At 35.1% G+C, this 22,593-nt stretch overlaps 1 protein-coding gene across 15 annotated transcripts in view; it reads right to left on the reverse strand.

The window, feature by feature from the left end:
* PDLIM5 (PDZ and LIM domain 5) overlaps nucleotides 1-22,593 on the reverse strand; it is a 201,138-nt gene that overhangs the window by 97,907 nt on the left and 80,638 nt on the right. For 2 of the 15 annotated variants that reach the window (XM_059172642.1, XM_059172639.1), the window contains exon 1: nucleotides 16,288-16,384. The exons of 12 other annotated variants lie outside the window; for them this stretch is intronic. In XM_059172642.1, coding sequence (XP_059028625.1) covers nucleotides 16,288-16,343 — 56 coding nt within the window. In that variant the 5' untranslated portion in view covers nucleotides 16,344-16,384. Of the gene's footprint in view, nucleotides 1-16,287; nucleotides 16,391-22,593 lie in introns of those variants that run through there. One more of the 15 variants, XM_059172618.1, reaches the window with a different exon arrangement.

The following is a 22,593-nucleotide window of genomic DNA, read 5'->3' on the forward strand; positions in this document are numbered from 1 at the left end:
TCACTGCTTCAGGAAAACCCTGATAAGCATCAGATGCTGGAGAGAAGGATTAAAAGTAACAAAAAACAGGCACAATTCATAAGCTTAATCTTTACTTACTTTTTTTTTTCTTCCTTTTAAGAAAAGCTTAAAGCCCAAAAAAGACAAGAGAGCCTACCTTTCATATTCAGGCTTTCTCTTATCAAAATCTTCATTGATAGAGGAATTCTTTGAGAAATAGCTAAATGAAGGTTGCAAGTCTCGGTTACCAAAAAATAAATCAGCTACTCTATAGTTTCTTTGTTGATACAACAAGGATGACAGTCCTTCCCTTGAGGAATTGTTTCCAGGATGAAATGGGGTCACAAATACACATCTTTGCAAATGACACAAAGTCAGCAGTAATAGATACTACTTTCCTATTCCTTATACAGAAGGTTTGACCCTTGACTTCTAGAAATTATTTTGTCTTTTATTATATACTGTTATAATCAAACTGAATTATCTACCAGGATACGTTTCAAGAGAAAACAACGACAAATTAGAAATGGATGAAAAAATACCACTTGCTGAGTATCAACAAATGCCAAAAATTTCACTTGGCCCATTATAAAAATTAGCTCACCAATTCTTCCTGAGAGAGTAATTCTATTCTCATTTTAAATATAGGAAACAGAAGATTAAATGAGTTAAAGAATTTGGCCACAATTTAGAATTTGGAAATGGGAGAACCAAGATTTGAGCATAAGAACGCAAGTTCTTCACAGGCTTTATAAACAGCTCTCTCTGCCTTTTTAGATTACAGAGCCTCCAATCTATTCTTCCGTATTTTTCCAGAGAAGAAACGTATTTTCCCCCATAGCAATAAGAATTCTCTAATAACTTTATTTTCCAGCAAGATGGAGCTAGAAGCTCCTTAATGAACATCATCTATGACAGACTGAGTATTGTACTCAAAATTGCAACCAGCTTCTGAAGTTATTGGCAGTGTAGATTCCAAAATACCACATCACAAGATCTTCCTGTGCATATGTCAAGAGCTACATGTTTCTATTTTGTCTTCTTCACAATCTTGGTAAAATATAGGAACACGCATCATAGTCTTCCCATTACAACCATCAATGGTGATATGCTACCAATAATCCAGAATGAATTAGACTATAGGTCTGACCTATCCCTGTGATAGAGTGGTGTATTCTGAGCATCTAAGATTACAGAAATAACCATGATGGTATCTCTTCAATGAGGTTTTGGTTGCATATTCATACATACACCAGGGCACTGAATATATATACCTACGTACATGAATATACCCATATACATACTTAAGTCATTGACTAATACATTTTTGATAGTATTCAATTCTTTTGAATCAGCCCTTAATTTTTTAATAAACAATCAAATACACACATACATAAACACATACCATTATGTTATGGTCAGAGTCTAGTTCCTGTTAACCACCAGATTTGTTATTAGTATGGCCTTCTATATTAACACGGGTTATTTTAACCAAACACCTTCTCATTCCTGACCAGTATGTCCTATACCTAATGTCACTTCAAGTTCATGGACAATACCTGTGTTACAACTTCCTTAATTTATTTTATTAATTTATTAATTAATTCCACAAATATTCATTGGAACCCCTACCACACCAAGCTGTTGCAGGCAACAGGGCAACAGTAATAAATGAAACCCACTATCTACTTTGAGAGAGCTTACATTCTATTTGGGAGAGGCAAATTAAAAACAAGTATATCACACAGTAACAAGTGAAACAGAGTCTAGCAAAGCAAGATAAGGACAGGGATATATTATTCTATGTAAAGGAGTCAGAGAAGGCCTCCCTAACTGAGATGGAAATCTGAGCAGGGACTTAAAGTAGGGAACTCCACACCAACAAAATGGCAAGTGTCAAGTGTCTGAATGTGCCAGTGGGGCTAGACTAGGGCTAGGACAGTGAGGGCACAGCCAGAGAAAGCACTGGGAGCCAGAGTACATGAACTACTTTCTGCCAATAAAAGAACCTGGTCTTCTACTCCTCTAAGTGAGCAGGACACAGCATTTCATTTTGTAAGAAAGTTAAATCCACATCGGAAATGAAAGAAGATTAGATCCAAACACAGTGTTGAGCAATAAATTAGATTGTATATATGTTTGAACAGTATAAGCCTACTTATTAACCATAAAAGAAGGGGAAGAAAGGGAGACTGAAACTTGCCCCAAATCTTAAATATATCGAGATAAACAAAATACAAATGGAAGATAGCAAAATACCTAATGTGTTCTTCATACAACCCAACTGTAAGATAATGCTCTTTTAAGTTCACATTTATATGTTCTCTGTCCTATACTAATACTGGAGGCATCATTTTGTCACTAACTTTTTCCAGATATAGCTCTTTTTTCTATTTCTGTCTAGGCTAAACACATGAAACTATAAGCTTTTTTTTTTTTTTGAAGTGGGTATTTTTAGCTATTTCAATAAAATTCAAAAGGACAAGCATTACAGTATTTAGCACAGCCTTATTAGGAAAACAAAGTCAGTCTGCTGTCTTGTGGAGGGCACAGGAATGAAAACTTTTCATTCTTTATAATCTCAACTTAGGTTTTTCCATTTATTTAACCCTCAAAAAATAATCTAGAGTCTGCTTAGGTCTTTTAAAAATCTGGAAGTAGTTACTCAGAGTCCAGGAACTTAAAAATTAATGATCAAAAGTGGTTATTTTAGTCATAGGTCAAGTTTATCCTTATTTAATTACTTTAAGATGAGACCCCAATTCCACATTTATCAGTTCACTGTAGAATCTTGTCCAATATCCTCATCACTGAATCTCATTAAATTAGTTCAAAATATTTAATATGATAATAATATCCAAATCTAAAAAGGGAAAATTTAAAGCCAACAAACATTTAAACATTTGTTCATTTGGGGGCACTTAGGTGGCTCAGTCAGTTAAATGTCTGTCTCTCGATCTCAGCTCAGGTCTTGATCTCAAAGTCATGAGTTCAAGCCCACACTGGGCTCCATGCTAGGCATGTAAAAATGAAATCAAAAATAAATAAATAAATAAATAAATAAATAAATAAATGTGTTCATTAAGTTCTTTTATTATTTGTAATTAACACATAATTATCACAATGTACCATCACATAGAAAGGACCAAAATGCATTCAATTTTTCCTTTATTAAGAAACTTTATTTATAGACACTAAATTTTCTTTGTAAAGTGAAACAGTATTGCTTGTATTTTTATTAATAATTTAATAGATTTTGTGAAATTTAGGACACATTAGATTTCCAAAGCTTCCTAATGTTAACAAAGTGTTACTTTTTTTAAAACAAAGAGATGACATAAAACCTTATAAATTATATTATCCACCCTAAGACCTCTGTTATGAAAGGAAAAAAATCTGAAACTGTAGCAAATTAGCAACACAGTCTACCTATTTTACCAAAAGGTAAGCTTATTGTCCTGAGAGAATTAATTCCCTCCACCACTGGTCAAATCTAATACATCAGGAAATGATCCTTGAATACTGCTTCAAAACAGCACACAACTCGTAACGTACATTGATTCATCGTGTCAGTTCAGTAACACCCAAACTGGTCTACACCTCTCCATAGGACAAATCCCCTGATCAAATGTTAAACTGCTTCAAAAATTTCTAAATGCTTGTTCTCAATTTCAGTACTTATTTCGTTGTAGACCAGGAACAAACAGTCAAAACTGGCACCAGTGTCCAGGTACTGCCAAGAGTGTATAAAATAGTGTAGACCATCAGTGTAAAACATTTTATCACAATATAGAGTCAGAAATATATTTTATAGCATGACCTACCTGGTCCAAATATGAACCAATAAGACACAAACTTTTATGTGCAATTCATTAAAATATATTCTGTTCTAGAGCATTTCATTTACAAAACAAAGAAGGGAGGGCAAGGAGATGCTGGTCCTAACTCAAAATACTAAATGCATAATAAGCTTTTGTTTGAGAAACACTAATCTTTCCTCAAAGGCAGAGAACAAAGGTCTGCAAGTTTGACAGGTTATATAATAAACACAATGGTTAGTTAATAGTGGTCACACAAATAGTGGCTCACTGAATTGAAGCAAATCATTCATAAAATAATATTAAACTAGTTTTAACTTCTAAAAAACACTGCATTCGATAATATGCTCAAAGGAGCAAAATAAACAAACAAAATAATAACAATAATTAACATGGAACTTTAGCCAGGGCATATCTGTAAAGTTCAATCTCACTAAATTTGCTTTTGACAGAATTATAATCACTGAGAAGAACAGAAATGCTGACCCTATGTTGCCATATGTACTGTTCCAACAATGACATTCTCCAGCAAGTACTAACTCTTAACACAAATAATCTGAACTATATTAGGCTCTTTAATGAGAGAAAAACACATCCTCAGATCTGCTATCTCCCTCTCCTTGGTGCTAAGCACTCCCGAAAAGATCTCTAGAGAACAGGAATCGATGATTCCTATCGTATTTACTTTCTCTTTTTATTAGATTCACAGTAGGAACTGAGACCTCACAAAGGATCGGAATCAGTCCACAGAAAAACACACAATGTGCTCTATACTGTGACCTTAAGAAAAATACAAAACAAAACTATTTACAGTAAATATAAAAGTACTTGTATAGCTTTGGCACCAAAGTTCCTGATTCCTTTTAAATTAACAATGATTCTCTTCTTCCATAACTATTCTGATATTTAACTCTATTGGCCACTTTTCTAAAAATGTTCTAGCTGAATACCAACAGTAAGATTTTAATTAAAAGGCTTAATTAGAGTTGTCTAACTGGAATGGGCTACCTGGTGGTGATGTTCACACAAGAGCTGTATCATTCATTGTTACAAGGTGAAAAGCTCTCTAACACAGTCTGTATAATACAGTGACCTTATTCATAGATATTATGAATATATATCTGTATTAGCTAATTATTTTATCCCTCTAGGAATGTATCATTACCGATAAGAGACTCAGAACAGACTAAATCCAACACTAATATTGACCTTAAAGACAAGTAAACCATTGGTAAATCTTTAAAATTCATCTAAATTAGCTTAGGCACTTTGGTAAGTAGTGTAGTCCCTAGAATGTCCACTACCTCACAGAGTTAAAAGCAGATTGCCCAGATTCTAATCCTAGCTCTTAATTTAACAGCTGTCTAACTAAGTGTGTATGGTACTTAAACTCTCCACTTCCTCATTTCTAAGATTAAGAATAGTAAAAATATTTATCTATCTTATAGGGGGTTACTGTGAAAAATAAATGACAAAATAAATGTCCGTAAGGTGCTCAAAATAGTACTTGCCAAATAAACAGACACTATTATAGTATCAGCTATGGTATTTATTACCCCCCATGACAGGAAACTGAACATAAATGAGAACTATAATCTTCTTCCAGGATTCAGGCTTTTATGAGAGAAGAATCTAACATTAAACTCAATATAGTTTTGTGAAAGACAACTCATCAGTTTAATTTCAGAAAATGTCAGTTCTTGGCTACCATAAAGAAAGAGGGAGTACTGGGGATAATGGGAAATGGGAAAGATAACTGTGTTCCAAATCACTCACAATATATAGAATCAGCCCTAAATCCCCAGCTTGAAATGAAGACAAGTCTACTTGTCTTCTGAACAGTTCTTTTACCTAGCAACAATCCCAGGCGAGGGGATGGCTACCTTTGTTTCTGAAAAGCTAGATGAAGGAGAAAGTATTGAATTACTGAGTTAAAGTCGATGACTCTCCTTTTCTAAATTCCCCTTCAGGCACTTCACAGAACCCAAGGTACAAGGACAACACCGAGGCTCACCACAGCACGCAATTATGTGTACCTGCCCTCAGAGGTAACGTTTGGGGGATAGTGTGTATTTCAGATGCCTCCGAAACCATCACAGTTCACTGGCAAGGGAGCCTATATTGATAAGAAACTATCGCAGACTGTCCAGAGAACAAGCTCTGTTTCCAATCCACAAGAAGAAATCCAGCACAATGAAACTTTCTCCGAAAGTACTGCCAAGTACTAAAGTACTGTAAGCAACAACAACAAAAAAGTTACGATGCAAAAAGCCAAAGCCAAAAACAGGTAAGTTATGGTATGGCCAATGTGTTTCCTTCTCTCTCATTTACATCAGTGGTTACAATCCAAAAACCCAGTCATACATGGCAATAAAATATAAAAATTATAGATCAGAGTTAGCAGCTATGTTCATGGGCCACACCCAAGGCTGTGGGTGAGTTGCATACCTCAATTAATGGTGAGATCCACATTTAAGGAAATTAAACTTGCACTGTAATTTTTATTCCCGTTTTGACGTGCACAACATCTAAGAGTTTGGCTGCTTTCACACATGGCCTTGTTTTCAGCTGTCTGTCACATAAAATTGCAATTTAGCATCTCACCGATCTCCTGTTTTCTAGGGAAACCTACCCCAAAGCAAACACTGACATATGCTTATGCTTTGGTGTTCCTATGAAACAAGATGTGGCATGACTCACTACTCTTCTTGTTGAATTATGTGTCTTCTGAAGAAAGAGACCAGCAGTTAAATGTGCTGCAATATTGATGAGTATGGCTATAAGAAACCAGTTATTTAGAAGGAACATTTGTAGAGGTAGAGCAGCCTTGTAAAAATAGCACTAATAGAAGGTCTGATTCAGATAATTACAATTTTCCATTTCAGAGTCACCAAAAATGTTTGCTGCAACCTAAATATCTGCTGTAGTCTATGCCTAATAAAACCGGATACTAAGAAAATTAGGCCAGTGTCTGAAATTTGACATCCTTAGTAAAGTCTTGAGAAATCAAAGAATTCCACAGATCTTAATAGGTCATCTAAACTGGCTTTATATCATATCAACATTAAAATCATTAATAAAGTCTTTCAATTTTCAGGTTTCCTGATAGACAAATAATACCTTGGTCTATGTCAAACTACCAAAATTTCCTACTAGTCTAATTACAAACCCTCATTGTATAATATAAATTTATTTTCTTTAGTTTACCAAAAATACCAAGCATGAGTATCTACACATAGACTCAAATATTGTTACAGCTGAAATGCTTTAGACAAAAAATTTCATCATAACCACTTACAGAAACCAAACACATGGTTTTATTAAGAACATTCTTCAAGATCAATATATACTTACATAACTTAATTCTCATTGTATTATTATTACCAGAAAAAAGGGACCCTGACACTCCATTTGCAGAAAAATATAATAGAGCAGTGATTTATGATCTCACCTAGAATAAAAGTAAAGCAAAATCCCAAATTCTTATTCCCAAAGTAGGTCAGTATTATAACTCTTGGCTATACTTGAATGCATTTCATTCAAAGCACAGCTTCTCTAGTTGAAGTCCAAGTACAGGTAGAAAATTCAGAATGCAATCCACTGGCCATGTTATACTACCACCATAGGACATTTCAGGATAGAATTTGATACAGATGAATCTTTTTTATACATAGATAGGAACAATGAAGTTTAGAAAGAAATGGTGAACAACTCCTTCATTTTCCTTTCTACTGTACTTGAAATCTTAGCCTTTTCTACACCTCCATTTTCTCATTTAAGAAATGGGTCTATTTTCCACTCCTACCTCCCACTCATACCTCCTATACAAAGACAGAGCATAATACCAGGAAAATTAAAAGCATGAATTTTATTTGGAACCAAGCCTTACATCTCAATACTATCTTCACAACAGTAACTCAATACAAGTTAATTAAGTTCTCTGAATTAATTTCTTCATCTGTAAAAGAGGTTACCACCTCTCTCACTGGGTTATTCTGAGGATTAAATGAGCAATATATGTAAACTATTGGGCACTATACCTACGACTTGTGTTAATAATTAAAAGAGCCTAGAATTTGTAAAGTATTTCCATGCATTTGTAAAATAAATCTACTTAACATTGTAATCATCATATGGTACTGTCATGGGCAAATTCATTATAAGCAGTTTATGTCACTAATTTAGTACTTCAGTAGTAGCTGAAGTAAGATTCAGATGAAAACATACACATGCTAAAATTAAAAGCAGAAGAATTATTCACATCAGTAGTCAATTCTACTAAACCACAATTATGTATCACCTAAGGAGAAATAACATTTGACAAACTTACACACATTGGAGACTAGGTTTTGGTATAGACATAGCATATTACAGAGGCATTTTATTATACACTATGTCAGAATTTTTTTTAAAAGCGATGAAATCTGCTCACAAATTTGATAATGCTACTCCCTTCCTTAAAACTGTCTGTGCTGTTATACCATAAGCATTTGTCAAAATTATAATTACATAATTATTTAATTATACTATTATGCTGACTATCTCCTTGGTTAACTAGTGTAACAGTTTCATGATGGCAGGTACCATGTCCACCTAGTTCAACTCTGTATTCCTGTAGTGTATGTTGGAAGGAGGCATAATCTGTGTGCATATATACAGTCAGACCAGAAGAATATATATGAGAATGTCTGTTTTCCCTAGATATCACGAGTTTCTTATTTTCTGTATCTTCCAAATGGTCTTCATTGTATGTGTAATTGTTTTACGAAGAAACAGTACCCACTAAATATTTTCTTATGGAGAAAAGTGCTCGAAATAAAGGGTAACTGACAAAAAGGAAAACAGCATTAATTTGAAAGCCACTTAAATTCAAATGAGTTTGTAATCTCTTGATGGAAGATGGCCTCTAAAGGGGATTACAGCATGTATTCAGTAAAAGGGACACAAAGAAAAACAATTAACTGGTCTTCAATAATAAAATGATGACAACTGTATAAAGATGATAGAAAGATAATAAGGCCAATAACAAAGGGATGATGAGTGTCTCATTCCTAGCAAAGACTTTTATAGCAAAGTGATTACAAAGACATTATCTGTACAGATTATCTGTACTGTGGCACAGTATAAACAAATATCTGAAGAAGAATGTGAAAGAAGAGATTTTTACAAACTGTATTTTCAGAAAATATCTTCACATTTCCCACAAGCTTACTTAGGCCATTCATCCTCCAGTGCTATGTCTATGTATACTCTGAAATGCTAAACTTCTTTCTACATCAAACACACAGATAAAAACAAAACACATAGAGAGCTGTGTAATGTGCTGAGGAGAGAAGTGCTCCAGGGTCCCTGACTCAGTGTGCTAAGGGAATCCATGCAGAGACAGGGGTAGTGGCTCATAGGCTCCTTCAGGGCTCATGTTACCAGTAAGTGCTCTCGATGGGACACTCTCTTACTGACTCCTACTGACTCCCAATACACAGAATTCTTCCAAACTTTGACTCAGCACATAACATTTATATTGCTCTAAGAATTAAAAGACTGAAAATGGATTTTAAAATTTTTTGTTAAGTAATCTTCCCCAAATGGTGATACTGACAAGCAGGCAAGGGCAGGAGAGCTATAAAGCAAATTTCTCACCTACCATAATAGGAAGTCAGTAAATAAACTAAGACTGAAGATTCAAGAGTTAGCAGATGATTATTATTTAGAAACACAAAGGTAAATACCGTAAGAAATAAGCCTTGCCTCTGATGAAAGACACCAGGTAAGGGGAGGGCCAAAAAAGGAACTGCTCAGTTTTCTGTGTAAGCCTTTAAATTTCCTTAGTTATTTGCATAAAATATTTTGATAAAGTTGTATGTAAGAAGTACATTTGGTTATTCAAAATAAGGTAGTAACATTAGTGATAAATACATATTAAAAGAACGCATGACTAATAATTTCAAATATCACATAAGAAACTGATTTACTGAAAAACAAACCAAGGGCGCCTGGCTGGCTCAGTGGTTGGCACATACAACCCTTGATCTTGGGGTTGTGAGTTCCAGCCCAAGGTGGGTGTGGAGATTACTTAAAAAAAGTCTTTACAAAAAACAAAATGAAGGAAGCCCAAAGAAGTGTACATATCTACCAACACACATACACTCACTACATTTCTAGCCCCTTTCCACCTACTCCAAATATACTAATCAAAGTAGGAAACCTAAAGTCACCCAATCTTGCACTGCCCTTTCCAAGCCATTAAGACCACGTCATAGATGTGGTCTGATGTTCTCCCTGATGAGCCTTCTTCCCCCATTTCTATAGTATGATACCAGATCAATCATTTCTTAGCCAAATCTCACTATTTCATAAAGCAAAATTTAAGGGAAAAATATCTTTTCTTTCCCTATGATTCTAGTCTTTCTTTTGTTTTTCCTTATGGAAAATTTCATATTCTGACTTTTATATATTTATATAATTTATGTAGTATTATACATTAAAATGAGATTTTTACCTAGAGTGAACTTTCCTATATTTAAGAGTTTTTAAAAATATTTTATTTATTTTATTTTTTTGAGGATTTTATTTATTTATTTGACAGAGATAGAGGGATCACAAGCAGGCAGAGAGAGAGAGGTGGAAGCAGGCTCCCCGCTGAGCAGAGAGCCTGATGCGGGGCTCAATCCCAGGACCCTGAGATCATGACCTGAGCCGAAGGCAGAGGCTTAACCCACTGAGCCACCCAGGTGCCCCTATTTAAGAGAAATCTATTTTCATTCAATTAGTCTACAAATGCTCTATTGAGGTCACATAATGCATAGTCATAAGTCAATTTTAATATTGTCTCTTGTGACTCCTACATAGACAATATTTAGTTAGAATTTAGTCTGTTCTTATTTTGATTAAAAAAAAAAAGACTCCAAGTCTCAGATATAATACATTTTGTAATACAAGCTTTTAAAACATCTTTCACACAATATTTTCTTTTTCTCCCTATTTTGTCCAACTGCAAGAATGTTGCTCACATTTCCTTAAGCAAATCTTTCAGGTACTCCACCTGACAACTTGTGGATGTTTTAAAATTATACCAGAGTATATATTACACTGTCAAGAAATGGTTGTCACTAAATGAAATATATGACTTATAAAGGAGATTAGACTCCTCAATTCTGAAAATAGGTAACCATGATGATACAAATAATAATAATAATAATAATCACCTAAGTGTCTGTTTTACAATTGCAATAAAACAAATGTCCATATCCACAGGTCATCTTAACTGGGGTCACTCTTAACTGGGCATTTGGTAGCTCCTCAGAACAGTGATTAGACTGGCTTTACATTCATTAGGCCGAGTCAAAATCTGACTCCAACTACGCAAATTCTATTATGCAGTATCTTTGCCTATTTAACGCATAAGAGAGAATCAGTTTGTATTACGGGGAAAAAGTCAACCAGTCCTTCTGTAGGAATGAATGACATATTTCCTAAAGCAAAAATAAAGGAAACTTTTCCTACTCCTTTAATTTCCTCTGAGAAAACTATACGAAGCAACACAGGAGCTTTTCTTTCCATGCTGACATCAGTTGTTATCACTTATTTCTTTATGGGCTGTATACAGGACAGAATGGCTAGTAACTATACATGTTGCCTGGATTTAACTCCTCATGTTTATGCATATTTTAGCATCCCTTGCATGATTAAGACTCTATAGGGGATACCACACAGCTGAATAAGATTTCTTAACATTTACCTGGAGTGATGAAATAAACAAGCACTAAGAGCCAGTGGTTAGACTGTATTAGGGATGGAACTGTACAGTCAAAATCTCTGGGGATGAAACCTGTAATCTGCTTCAAGCTTCTTAAATTCAATACAGTTTCAGGGCCTTGATTTTAGACAATCTAAGGGATGTCGCCCTCTGAGTGACTATACACTCATAAATTCATTAGGATCTGCTTTTAGAATAAGCCATTTACAAGGCTCCTTGCAAACAGTAATTTCAGCAGTCTTCATTGAGATTACTAACTTTTTGATCCTTTGCATTTGGCAGAAGAGTTTAAAACAGGGACATAGTAAGTTTACTAAATAAATGTGAATAAATTAAATAGCTTCACTGAAAAACAAAAAAATACTGCGTTAAACTGAGCAGGAGACAGATTAGATAGAAGACTCTGACATGAGAATGATCTTTTCTACCAGAAAAACTAAAATGATTTTTCATTTTAGTCTCAAACCACCCTTTCCGCCCTGTCCTTAGCTATACACTGTGAATATAGGGTGATCCACTTGCTTTATTCTTAAAAATTTTCTAAATTCTTCTGGAGTGTTCACTCTTTCATTTGAATTTCTAAATTGGCATATTAAGTTCACATTTTTATTTTTTTTCTTATTTTGGCATTTCTCATTCTCTTAGTTCTTTCTGTATCTATTTTATTTTACTTCAGTAAGAACATTAACCTCATAGCTCAGGTAGAGTGTATTTCCAAGAAAAGTTACACACTACTTTTCTAGATTTCTTTCTAACAATGTCTGTGCAAATAAGAAGCCAAAATATTATGAATAATTTTTAATAAAAGAAATAAACATTATTAATTACAAGTATCAGAACTATTCTCATTTACCCCTCAAGAATAGAGAACTGCTATTGGATACCGGTAGAATTTAAAATTAGAGTTTTTAGAATTCCAAACTTTCGGAGTTCCAAAATTAGACAATTATGGAACTGTAAGTCATCAAAGTTTAAGTCAATCTGTGGTATCTCTGTAATGGATATTTTGAAGTGGGCCAACTAGCCTAAAATGTCACTAAAGATAATATACCAAAGTTATTCTGAGAAGTGATAAGCTCTAGCCAAAGCCACATTGTTTCCTTGCATCTTTCAGTGTGTGACAGCAGATAGAGCTTAAAATAATTTTGCAAGGACAATAGCACATGTTAAAGGCTTGTTAACAAGTCTTTTAAATTTCTCTTCCGTGATTCAGAGTTTTCACATATTAGAAAATAACTGAAATATTTCTACTAAGTAAATAATGCATACGTCCTTCTGAAATGTCTTAACTTTGAATCCAAAAAATGAAAATATAATATATTTTATACAAAAAAAAATTCATATCCAATCATAGGTTAGGATAAGAATGATAATTAAGATCACAAAGATATCTTGAATCAAACCTTCTGAAATAAACTAAGAAACTGTATTCAGGTAACAATTCTACTGAATTTTTATACAATTATGTAATATTACAATGTATAATTTTCATATAATTAGTCTATGTATATTGTGTGTATGGTGGATATTTTACCATTGACTACAGCAAGGAAGCATATGAATAGAAACTTTATACTCTGCAAACCCTTATACAAATATGATGTGTTTGTATCATTATCATTTCACTGAAGACATATGTATCTGAAGATTTACGGAAGAGTTTTAGATTCATGATATGTGTAAGACTTCCGCAGACTCCAAACCTTCTGATCATGCTACAATTTACTAATCTCAGTTTTCCTAGGAGTTGTATAGAACTTGGCCCAGGGATGCTTAATAAATAAATGTTTAAGAATATATGAGTACAGCAGCTTGCAAAAACCTCTTCCTCAGTAATAAAGAAGAGACCTCTAACAACCAGAACAAATAAACATAGTTGAGAAAAGTGACTCTCAATTCACTGGGCCAAAAGAGAAGCATGCTCTAATAGGTTTACAGCCCCTATGCAATGCTGATAAGTAACAGGTGAGGAGGAGAAAGATTCCAAGACGAAGTAGAACAATTCTAGAGGGTAATAAGCTCTGTTGGCAGTGACAAAGAGACAGGGCAAGGTGGCAAAAAAACAGGCACTGACTTCAGAGAAAAGAACCAGAAGACAGAAAAGCGAGTCAAAGCACAATCTAAATTTAGTAACTACAACAACGTTTGACCATAGGGCATTTATGCAGGGTGTGTGTGGATGTGTTTGTATGGTGTGAAGGAAGGGGCAGGCAGAAATAGACAGTAGAAGGGAACTAAGCTGACAGTCATTTAGATTTCAATAGTCCCTAAGAGCAGCAAAATATCACATTACAGACTCCATGGGTCAAATAAGGGTACTGTATACCATAGAGTATGAACTCTAGAGCCAGGCCAGGTCCACAGCACAGAGCTGTTACTAAAGGGGTGACTTTGGGCAATATCCTTCTGTGTTTTACTTTGCTGTATAAATGATTAACATTATCATTTACCTCATGGGGAAGATGCTATGAGTAATATATGAGTTAATACATATAAATCATAACAATGATTTAGCTATTACTTTTTTTAAAGATTTGAGAGTTAGCGGGGGGGTAGGGCAGAGGGAAAGAATCTCAAGCAGATGCCTCACTAGACACAGAGTCCAAAGTGGGGCTTGAACTTAGGACCCCGAGATCATGACCCGAGACGAAAGCAAGAGCTGGAGGTTTAACTGACTGAACCACCCAGGGGCCCCAATTTAGCTGTTATTAATTATGTGACAGGTATTGTAGTACATGGCTCTTGTCCTCATGCATCTTCCCATGCACCCTGTAGCAAGGTTCACCTCAGATAATGAATGTTATTATTCAAGAACTAATCTACCATAGAGGTAAAATACAAAACTCTCAAAACTAGTATAAATGTCAATGTGCCTAAATACTCAACATTCAGTTCAAACTAAAAAACAATTTAAATAAAAACTCTCATGGTTTTTCAGATATGGCCGTATGTCAAAAATAAAAGAAGATGAATCTTCTGAATCCCAAGGAAAACTTATTAACTCTGGAATAAATAATGGTCGGCTTAAATTCTTATGCTCAACAAGGACTCTAACAGTCCATGAAAACTCACACTGTTAAGTGAGACAGAAGAGTAGAGTGACAAGAAAGTGCCTGCTCTCCACTGTGCTAGTGATTTAAAAAAAAATCAAAGATAGCATTTTCAATCTTGGAGTAACATGGGTCAAAGACATAAAGCAGTTGTGAGGAATTAGACTTTTTTTTTTTTAAATTATTCATTTATTTGTCAGAGAGAGAGAGGTGGAGAGCATGAGGAGGGGGAGAGGCAGAGGGAGAAGCAGGCTCCCAATGAGCAGGGAGCCCAATGCAGGACTCCATCCCAGGACCCTAGGATCATGACTTGAGCCGAAAGCAGACACTTAACCAACTGAGCCACCCAGGCACCCCAAGAATTAGACTTTCTGAAGAAAAGAAAATCTATTTTGGAAATATTTGCTTCTGTTTCTAAAACACAAACTACCTCTGGAGAAGGGTAGACACGTAACAATGTCCAAAGGGCTCATTCTGTCTTTATGGGCACAGACAAATTCAAAGCAATACAAACAATGCTGACATTCATGACATCTCAAAAGCTAGAGTCGAGTTGCATTCTACTAACCCATGCCCTCCAATATATCCATATGTGCTACAGGCGGAACAGAAGAGAAGCAATGTTAATTGAGAACACAAAACACACTTTCTCCAAACAGCCCTCTGACGTCTTTTTTTTTTTTTTAAATCTAATTTATTTGTTAGAGAGAGAGAGAGCACAGAGGGAGAATAAAGGGGAGAAGCAGGGTCCCGACCAAGGAGAGAGCCCACCACAGGACTCCACCCTAGGACCCTAGGATCATGACCCAAGTAGTCAGATGCCTCACCGACCGAGCTACCCAGGCACCCCAGCCCTCTGACATCTTTAAGGTCTGCTCCCTTCTGAAGATGAAAAACAGACAGACCCTCTGACCTACCAATTCCATTTTTAGATATTTATCCCACAGACCTACTCACACATGTATAAAATGGACTATATTTAAAGTAAACCGTTATGGCATTGTTAAGAATACACTAACTGACCATCCATAGGAAATGGGTTCAAAATATTTTGACATATTCATATCATGGAACATTATGTACCTATTTTTAAAATCAGCAAGTTTTTATTACTTATATAGAAAGATCCCCAACATAAGCTGAAGTTTAAAATACTAAGTTTAAAAAGAAAGATGTAAGATAGTATGCATTAGTATCTACCATTTGTAGGAGAAAGAGACAAAAGTACATATATCTTGCTCTTACATGCATAAAAATACCTCTGTAAACATACAGCTGCATAATGTTTCAATATATGGGAGAGAATTAGGTGACTGAGAGACAACAGGAAGGAGAAAGAATTTTCATTGCAAAAGCTTTAGATTTTGAACAATATGAATATATGACTCATTCAAAAAAAATAATTAACAAATTTTTATTTTTAAAAAAGGAAGAAAAAAATTTTTCCGAAGGTCCTCCCCAAGGCTAGTAAGTAGAACAGATACCTAAATCTTGGACTAACACTCAAATCAAAAATTTTTTCACTATACCATGCTGCCAATTACAACTGCATTTTTGGTACTTTATAACAAATGTTACTTACCCCCCCCCCCAAAAAAAGATTCTGAATTCTCAGAAATGTTAAATCATGGACATTCTAATACAGAAATAAAGTAAATGTTACCAGGATAGAAGGTCAGTTCCATCTGACACTGAAGCTAAAGAGAAGAGTTCATGCATCCAGGAGATCAGACACTTATCCTTTGCTATAGCCAAGAATTTTCTCAGGTTTTAACTGCGGTTCTCAGCTCCAAATTTTATACACATACACACACACACACACTCTCTCTCTCTCTCTCTGTCTCTCTCATATAAATATGTGTGTGTGTCTGTGTGTGTCCATTTGGAAAACCCCTTTCCTTCATTTAAATATTTTAGACTATTTAGATATGCTAAATCTCTTTAAGTAACTCTAATCTTCTTTATGGTTTAAATAATGAAGTATAAAAGATTTCTAGATCTTTATGAAAACTTTGATAACAGAGACGAAGAGTGTGAATCCTTGTTTCTAGAAGAGTCTCCAAATATGAATCCTGATTTCTAGAGAATATTTTTTATGCATTCTTCTCCATGAAAAGAAAAATCCAAAACTAACGAAATGTAAGTACATTAAGATGTAAGTTCCTATTGTCAGAGCTCATGTCTATCCATGGATTTTCATTCTAACTAGAAAATGAGAACACACATATTTAAAAAGATTTAAAAGAATACAAAAGTCATTTAGTAACTGATCATATACTCTATAAAATCTCCTCATTGTACAGAAGAATATGAAGCTTGCAGGTATTATACTTTCCCAAAGTACCACCATGCAAATGAAGGTCAATTGTATACATCGCATTCAATGTCCTAAACTTTAGGCTGGGGAGCAAATATGCATAAAATGGACCTTTTCTACAAATGATCATTTGTGGAAAAGAATGGAGCAAACTAAGAATACAGAATTAAAGCAAAACATGAACTAAAAAGTGACCATCATTATGTACTTAGTGCCTTAGATGTCTTTTCAAGTCACGAAATATTATCGAGGAAAGAAAAAGTTTAGTATTAGGTAAGATATTTGTTAGTCAGGTACTCATTTATATAAGGAAGAAAGTGAGATAGAGTAAGAAGAGACTAGCCAGCTACAGAACATCAAATCACCCCTGGCAAGGTGACTGCACAGCTAAAGTGGTGAGCTGAGAAACCAATTTATCTGTGAACTATACCAGGCTTAGAGGGAAGTGGGTGTGCCCTGAGGAAGATTAGATGAATTCCTAACATGTTTTTAAAACAGAATAATGTGAGTGACTCACAGAGAGTAAACAGGCACTTTATATCTGATGTCTTTCAGTTCACCCCTTTCTTTCCTCTCTTATCTTCCCTTAAAAGAATGTCACAAAAACAGCCCAGTTCCTTACTCCTCCTAAATTAAAAAGTGGGTGTATACGAACCTTTCCTACCCACTCCACTAAAACATAGCATTCTCCTTCAGATTCCCTGTTTTTGCCTTCCAAAGGGTAAGGCAGAGTGAAATCATCATTCCATCTTACTCCTATCTTCCCAGTACTAAATAAATTTATGTTCAATGTAAGGTTCTCCCTTATAGTTGCAAAGACCTCTTTATTAAAACTTCATGACAAATGGATTTTGAAAGAAAAGTTTCAGGGTTTAGATGAATGTCTGACAGCAATTCAGTCAAATGGTAAACATGGTTCATGGCTCTCCTGTAATATATAACCTGGGTTCAAACAGTGAATCAGCCATTGATGCTCAGGCTTGTCCAAGTTACTCAACTTTTGAAGGAAGGAAGGAAGGGTGAGAGACAAAAAGACAAGAAAGAGAAAAGACAGAAAGAAAAAGAAAGGAAGAAAGAAAGAGAGAGAGAGAGAGGGAGAGAGGGAGGGAGGAAAGGGGGAAGGAAGGAAGGAAAAAACTCTTGTACACACATACAATGCAAAAGAACAAATGGCACAGCAGATAGCAAAAAGACCAGGGCACAACTAGAATCTGACAAAAATCAGACATCTTTTTAAAATGGCACTCTAAAGGGCCAGAAGTTAGACACACGTGTGGCAACAGTGAGAAACAGAATGATAAGGATGGGAACAGACCTTTTTTGGTAATAAAGAGAGTGAACAACTAAAAAATTATTGAATAGGAATGTACTTTCCAGGAGTCAGAAGGGTTGTAAAACACTGATTTAAATCCTCCCAACAGTGGTCCTCAATGACTCTGGTACAGAATTTTTTTCTGTCTGTAGAAGTACAGTCACCTACAAAAAGTACTAGTGAGCCACAAAGAAGACCCACCAACCAAACTGAAGTAAAGCCTGAAAGAGAGGCTAAAGTCACTCCTGGGCAACAGATGATGACAAAATAAATCATTCAGGCTTCCTAGCTCATGCAATCCTGACAGTTAGAGTCAATTAGATATACATAATTTAACAGTTTAGGAAGGCAATATGGTAGGCAGAATAATGGCTTCCCAAAAATGTCCCTGTCCTAATATTGAGAACCTGTAAATAATGTTACAGTGGAGAATTAAACCTTCTGTAAAATGGATTAAAACTGCTAGTCAGAAGACTTTAAAATAGGAAGATTATCCTAGATTACTAAGTAGGCCCAATGTAACAACAAGGGTCCTTAAATGTGGAAGAGGGAGGTCAAAGAGTCAGTGTTAAAATGATGTGATGTGAGACACTCTGTAACTCTGCCGCCTTTGAAGACGGAAAGAATGGAAGCCAAAGAAAGCAGACAGCCTCTAGAAGCTGGAAAAGGCAAAAGAACAGATTCTCTCCTAGAGCTTCCAGAAAGAAAACACAGCCTGCCAACACCTTAATTTTAGCTCAGTGCGACCCATTTTGGACTTCTGACATCAAAAATTGTAAGATAATAAATCTGTGGGGTTTTTTCCTACCACTAAGTTTGTGGTAATCTGTTACATAGCAAGGGGAAACTAATACACAAAGAAATACATTTTCTAAGATGTTTATGAAAACATTATGGTGTTTATTTTAAAGAATTGAGATATTTAATGTCAATTTATCTAGAAAATCCAGTAATTCAGGATTATCTAACCTGAGGTTTCGGGGATAGCTGAAATTTTACCACTAACTTCAGATAAATGCTTTTTTCTCCTTTAAGTCTAAAATCACTGACAGTTAACTATAAACCTAGATGTTACGATGCTAATTGAAATAGAACCACAACATAAACCAGATGCAATTTCTAATAGTTTAAATTCAGTAAATATTTAGATCTGAAAAAGGAATGGCCAGTTGCCAAAAGGAATGTTAGCACTGAATATATTAAGTAAAAATTGTAAGCATAATATATACTAAAACATTCAAGTTTAAATTTCTGATATCCCTGTTTTCAATGCCTATTGAAGACTAAATGCACCTTTATATTTTAAAAGCTACTTCAAAGTTTAGGTGGGATGTTATAAAAATCAGCAAAATCTACATGTTTCAAAACATCTTCTGATAACAGAAAATTTTATTTATAATTAATATCAGATTAATAATTAAACACCTTAATGCAGTTCCTTAAAAAGTAAGAGCATCAGCAAACTGAACATGTCTGGAACCTCCTCAGAGTAAATTTCAAAGACTTCCAAATGCTTTTGTCTAGTATGAATTTAAAAAATAAATGTAAGGAGGAAAAACCCTATTTACATATATTTCTCCCAGTGAAGTGTATCTTCTTTTTCTATATGATTACTGCCGATATGAAATGATTCTGCTTTGAATAGAAAAGTAGGGGTGTGCACATGGATGAGGGTGAGTGTTTAGATGGATATGTAGAAACCAATCATCTTCTACTTCATCAATAGCAAGGGTAGTATTAGTAATATGGTATCATTTGGATCAAGATATTTTTAAAAATCCATCACTAGGGGCGCCTGGGTGGCTCAGTGGGTTAAGCCGCTGCCTTCGACTCAGGTCATGATCCCACGGTCCTGGGATCGAGCCCCGCATCGGGCTCTCTGCTCAGCAGGGAGCCTGCTTCCTCCTCTCTCTCTGCCTGACTCTCTGCCTACTTGTGATCTCTGTCAAATAAATACATAAAATCTTTAAAAAAAAAAAAATCCATCACTAGATTCAGTTCTACAACAATACACTCCTCCTGAAGCAAGAAAAATAAATGCTAATGGTAAAAACAAATTTTGCATCCATCATCCATATTGTCTACACAGAAATGGAAAACAAATATTTACGACTCAGTTGGGCTCACAACTTCCCAGGCTTTGGCATTCCATGATCAACAGTTCCATTTAAGAGATTACATTAAGACTACAGTCTAAGAGTTTTTATAAAATTCCAAGAAATAAGACATATTTCAAAAAATTCTGTTTTCTAAAACACACATTTCTGAAAATTTCTCACTTTTCAGTAATTTAATAGGATCAGAGAAGACAATATTAAAAAAAATTCCATCCTTTCATCAGAAAATAGATGAAAAATACATTTATTTGACTACCATGACCTTATCAAATAGGATTGCACAACTGTGGAAAAATAAACAATAATAAGAAAGAATGACTGGGGCAATCTGTCTTATCCACTATCCAGTATTCTCAACAAACATCTACTAAAAAGGACAATGAAATGAAAGATGGTCATGTTTCCTGTCTAAAAAAATATTACTCAAAATTGGAACACAGTGCTCTTAAAAAGAAACAGTGACCTCCAACCTTAACAAGAATGTCCCCTTAGGAAGGAGCCATCACTCACAAAATGCTGAAAGTGTAATAATCGGATGATGTGATCTGACCAGCATTCTTTCTTACAAGTTTTCCCTTTTTGGTATGTGTGTCAGACACTGGGTAAGAAGAATGATTCTTTTAAAAAAAATAAACAAACAACAAAACCAAACTGTGCTGAAGAAGATACCACAAACAAGCAAGGCAACTATTATTTGAGTTTTTAAAAAGATACCATATATGTACATGGATAACAAAAGATACTGACATATTAAAATTTTTTTAAAGGAGGAAGCCCCATCATTTGTAATTATAAACAACTTTAAAAAGAGAAAAATGATTTTCTCTTTAATGATTTTTTCTCATTCAGTTCACCTCTTTAGGCTAAAGCTAAATTTACAAAAGAGGCCTAAGTAAGCCTGAAGAATTTCATAGATACTGGAATTACATATTCTAAAATACTTAATGCTTAATTTGGGCAAATTAATGCTTATTAAAAGCTCAGTTTTAACTTTTTCATCTAAGCTAACTACTCTACAAAACAGGGATTCCTAATTTATGGATAAATAAACTGAAGTTCTAAGAACTAAAGGAAATTGCTAGTAGCCTAGAGCTAGTAAGTGATGAAGTCAGGATGAGAACTCTGATGTTTCTGACTGGTCTCAATAAACCAGAAAAACAAGTCTATGCTGCTGTCAAGTACTGAGCTGCCTTTTCTCCTGCTGGAGTTCACCATGACAAGTTAACTCCAGTCTTTGCATCAAGAAAATACTTCAGTGAGTTTCATGCATGCATTTCCAAAACCAGACACTAAGAAACAAGTAGAAAAAACTTGCCAGATGTGAACTCATTCCTAATTAAATAAAGGACAAGATACCATACAGGCAATGCTTCAAAACAGATCATCTACAAATATAGCAGATTCGATCAGCATGGCGTCATAGTGTGATGATGGAGAGGACAGCTCAGAGTCAAAACAAATTGACCACTCACACACTATCTCCCTGAGAAATGGTAATACTAAAAATACGTACCTGCAGTCAGTTGAGTGGTAGTCCCCGAAAGACATGTCCATGTCCTAATACCAAGACCCTGTGAATGTTACCTATTTGGAAAGGGGGTCTTTAAAATATAATTAAGTTAAAGATCTTGAGAGGAAATCATCTTAGATTACCTTAACAGACCCTAAATCCAGTGAAATCTCCTTATAAGAGACAAAAGAGGAGAAGACACAGACACACAACAAGGAGGCGGAAAAGTGATCATAAAGGCAGAGACTGGAGTGACGTAGCCACTTAAAGATGAAAGAGACAAGGAAGAATTCTCCCTGGGAGCTTCCAAAGACAGTGTAGCCCTTTCACCACCTTGATTTAAGACTTCTAGCCTCCAAAACTGGGAGAGAATAAATACCTGTTGTTTTAAGCCACCCAGTTTGTGTTAATCTGTCACATCAACCACAGGAAACTAATACAGTACCAGAAAGAGTGCTGGAAGGACACCTGAGTGACAGTCAGTTAAGCGTCTGCCTTCAGCTCAGGTCATGATCCCAGGGTCCTGGGATCGAGTCTCAAGCAGGGCGCCTGCTTCTCCCTCTGCCTGCTGCTCCCCTTGCTTGTGTACGTGCTCGCTCGCGCTCTCTCTCTCTCTCTCTCTCTCTAGCAAATAATAAGTAAATAAAATCTCTTTTTAAAAGTGCTGAAAAGATTTGATGAGATGGTGTATTCAAAGCACCCCTGATCTCTAA

Source organism: Mustela lutreola, chromosome 1, assembly GCF_030435805.1.
Source record: "Mustela lutreola isolate mMusLut2 chromosome 1, mMusLut2.pri, whole genome shotgun sequence".
In the NCBI taxonomy this organism is placed as follows: domain Eukaryota; kingdom Metazoa; phylum Chordata; class Mammalia; order Carnivora; family Mustelidae; genus Mustela; species Mustela lutreola.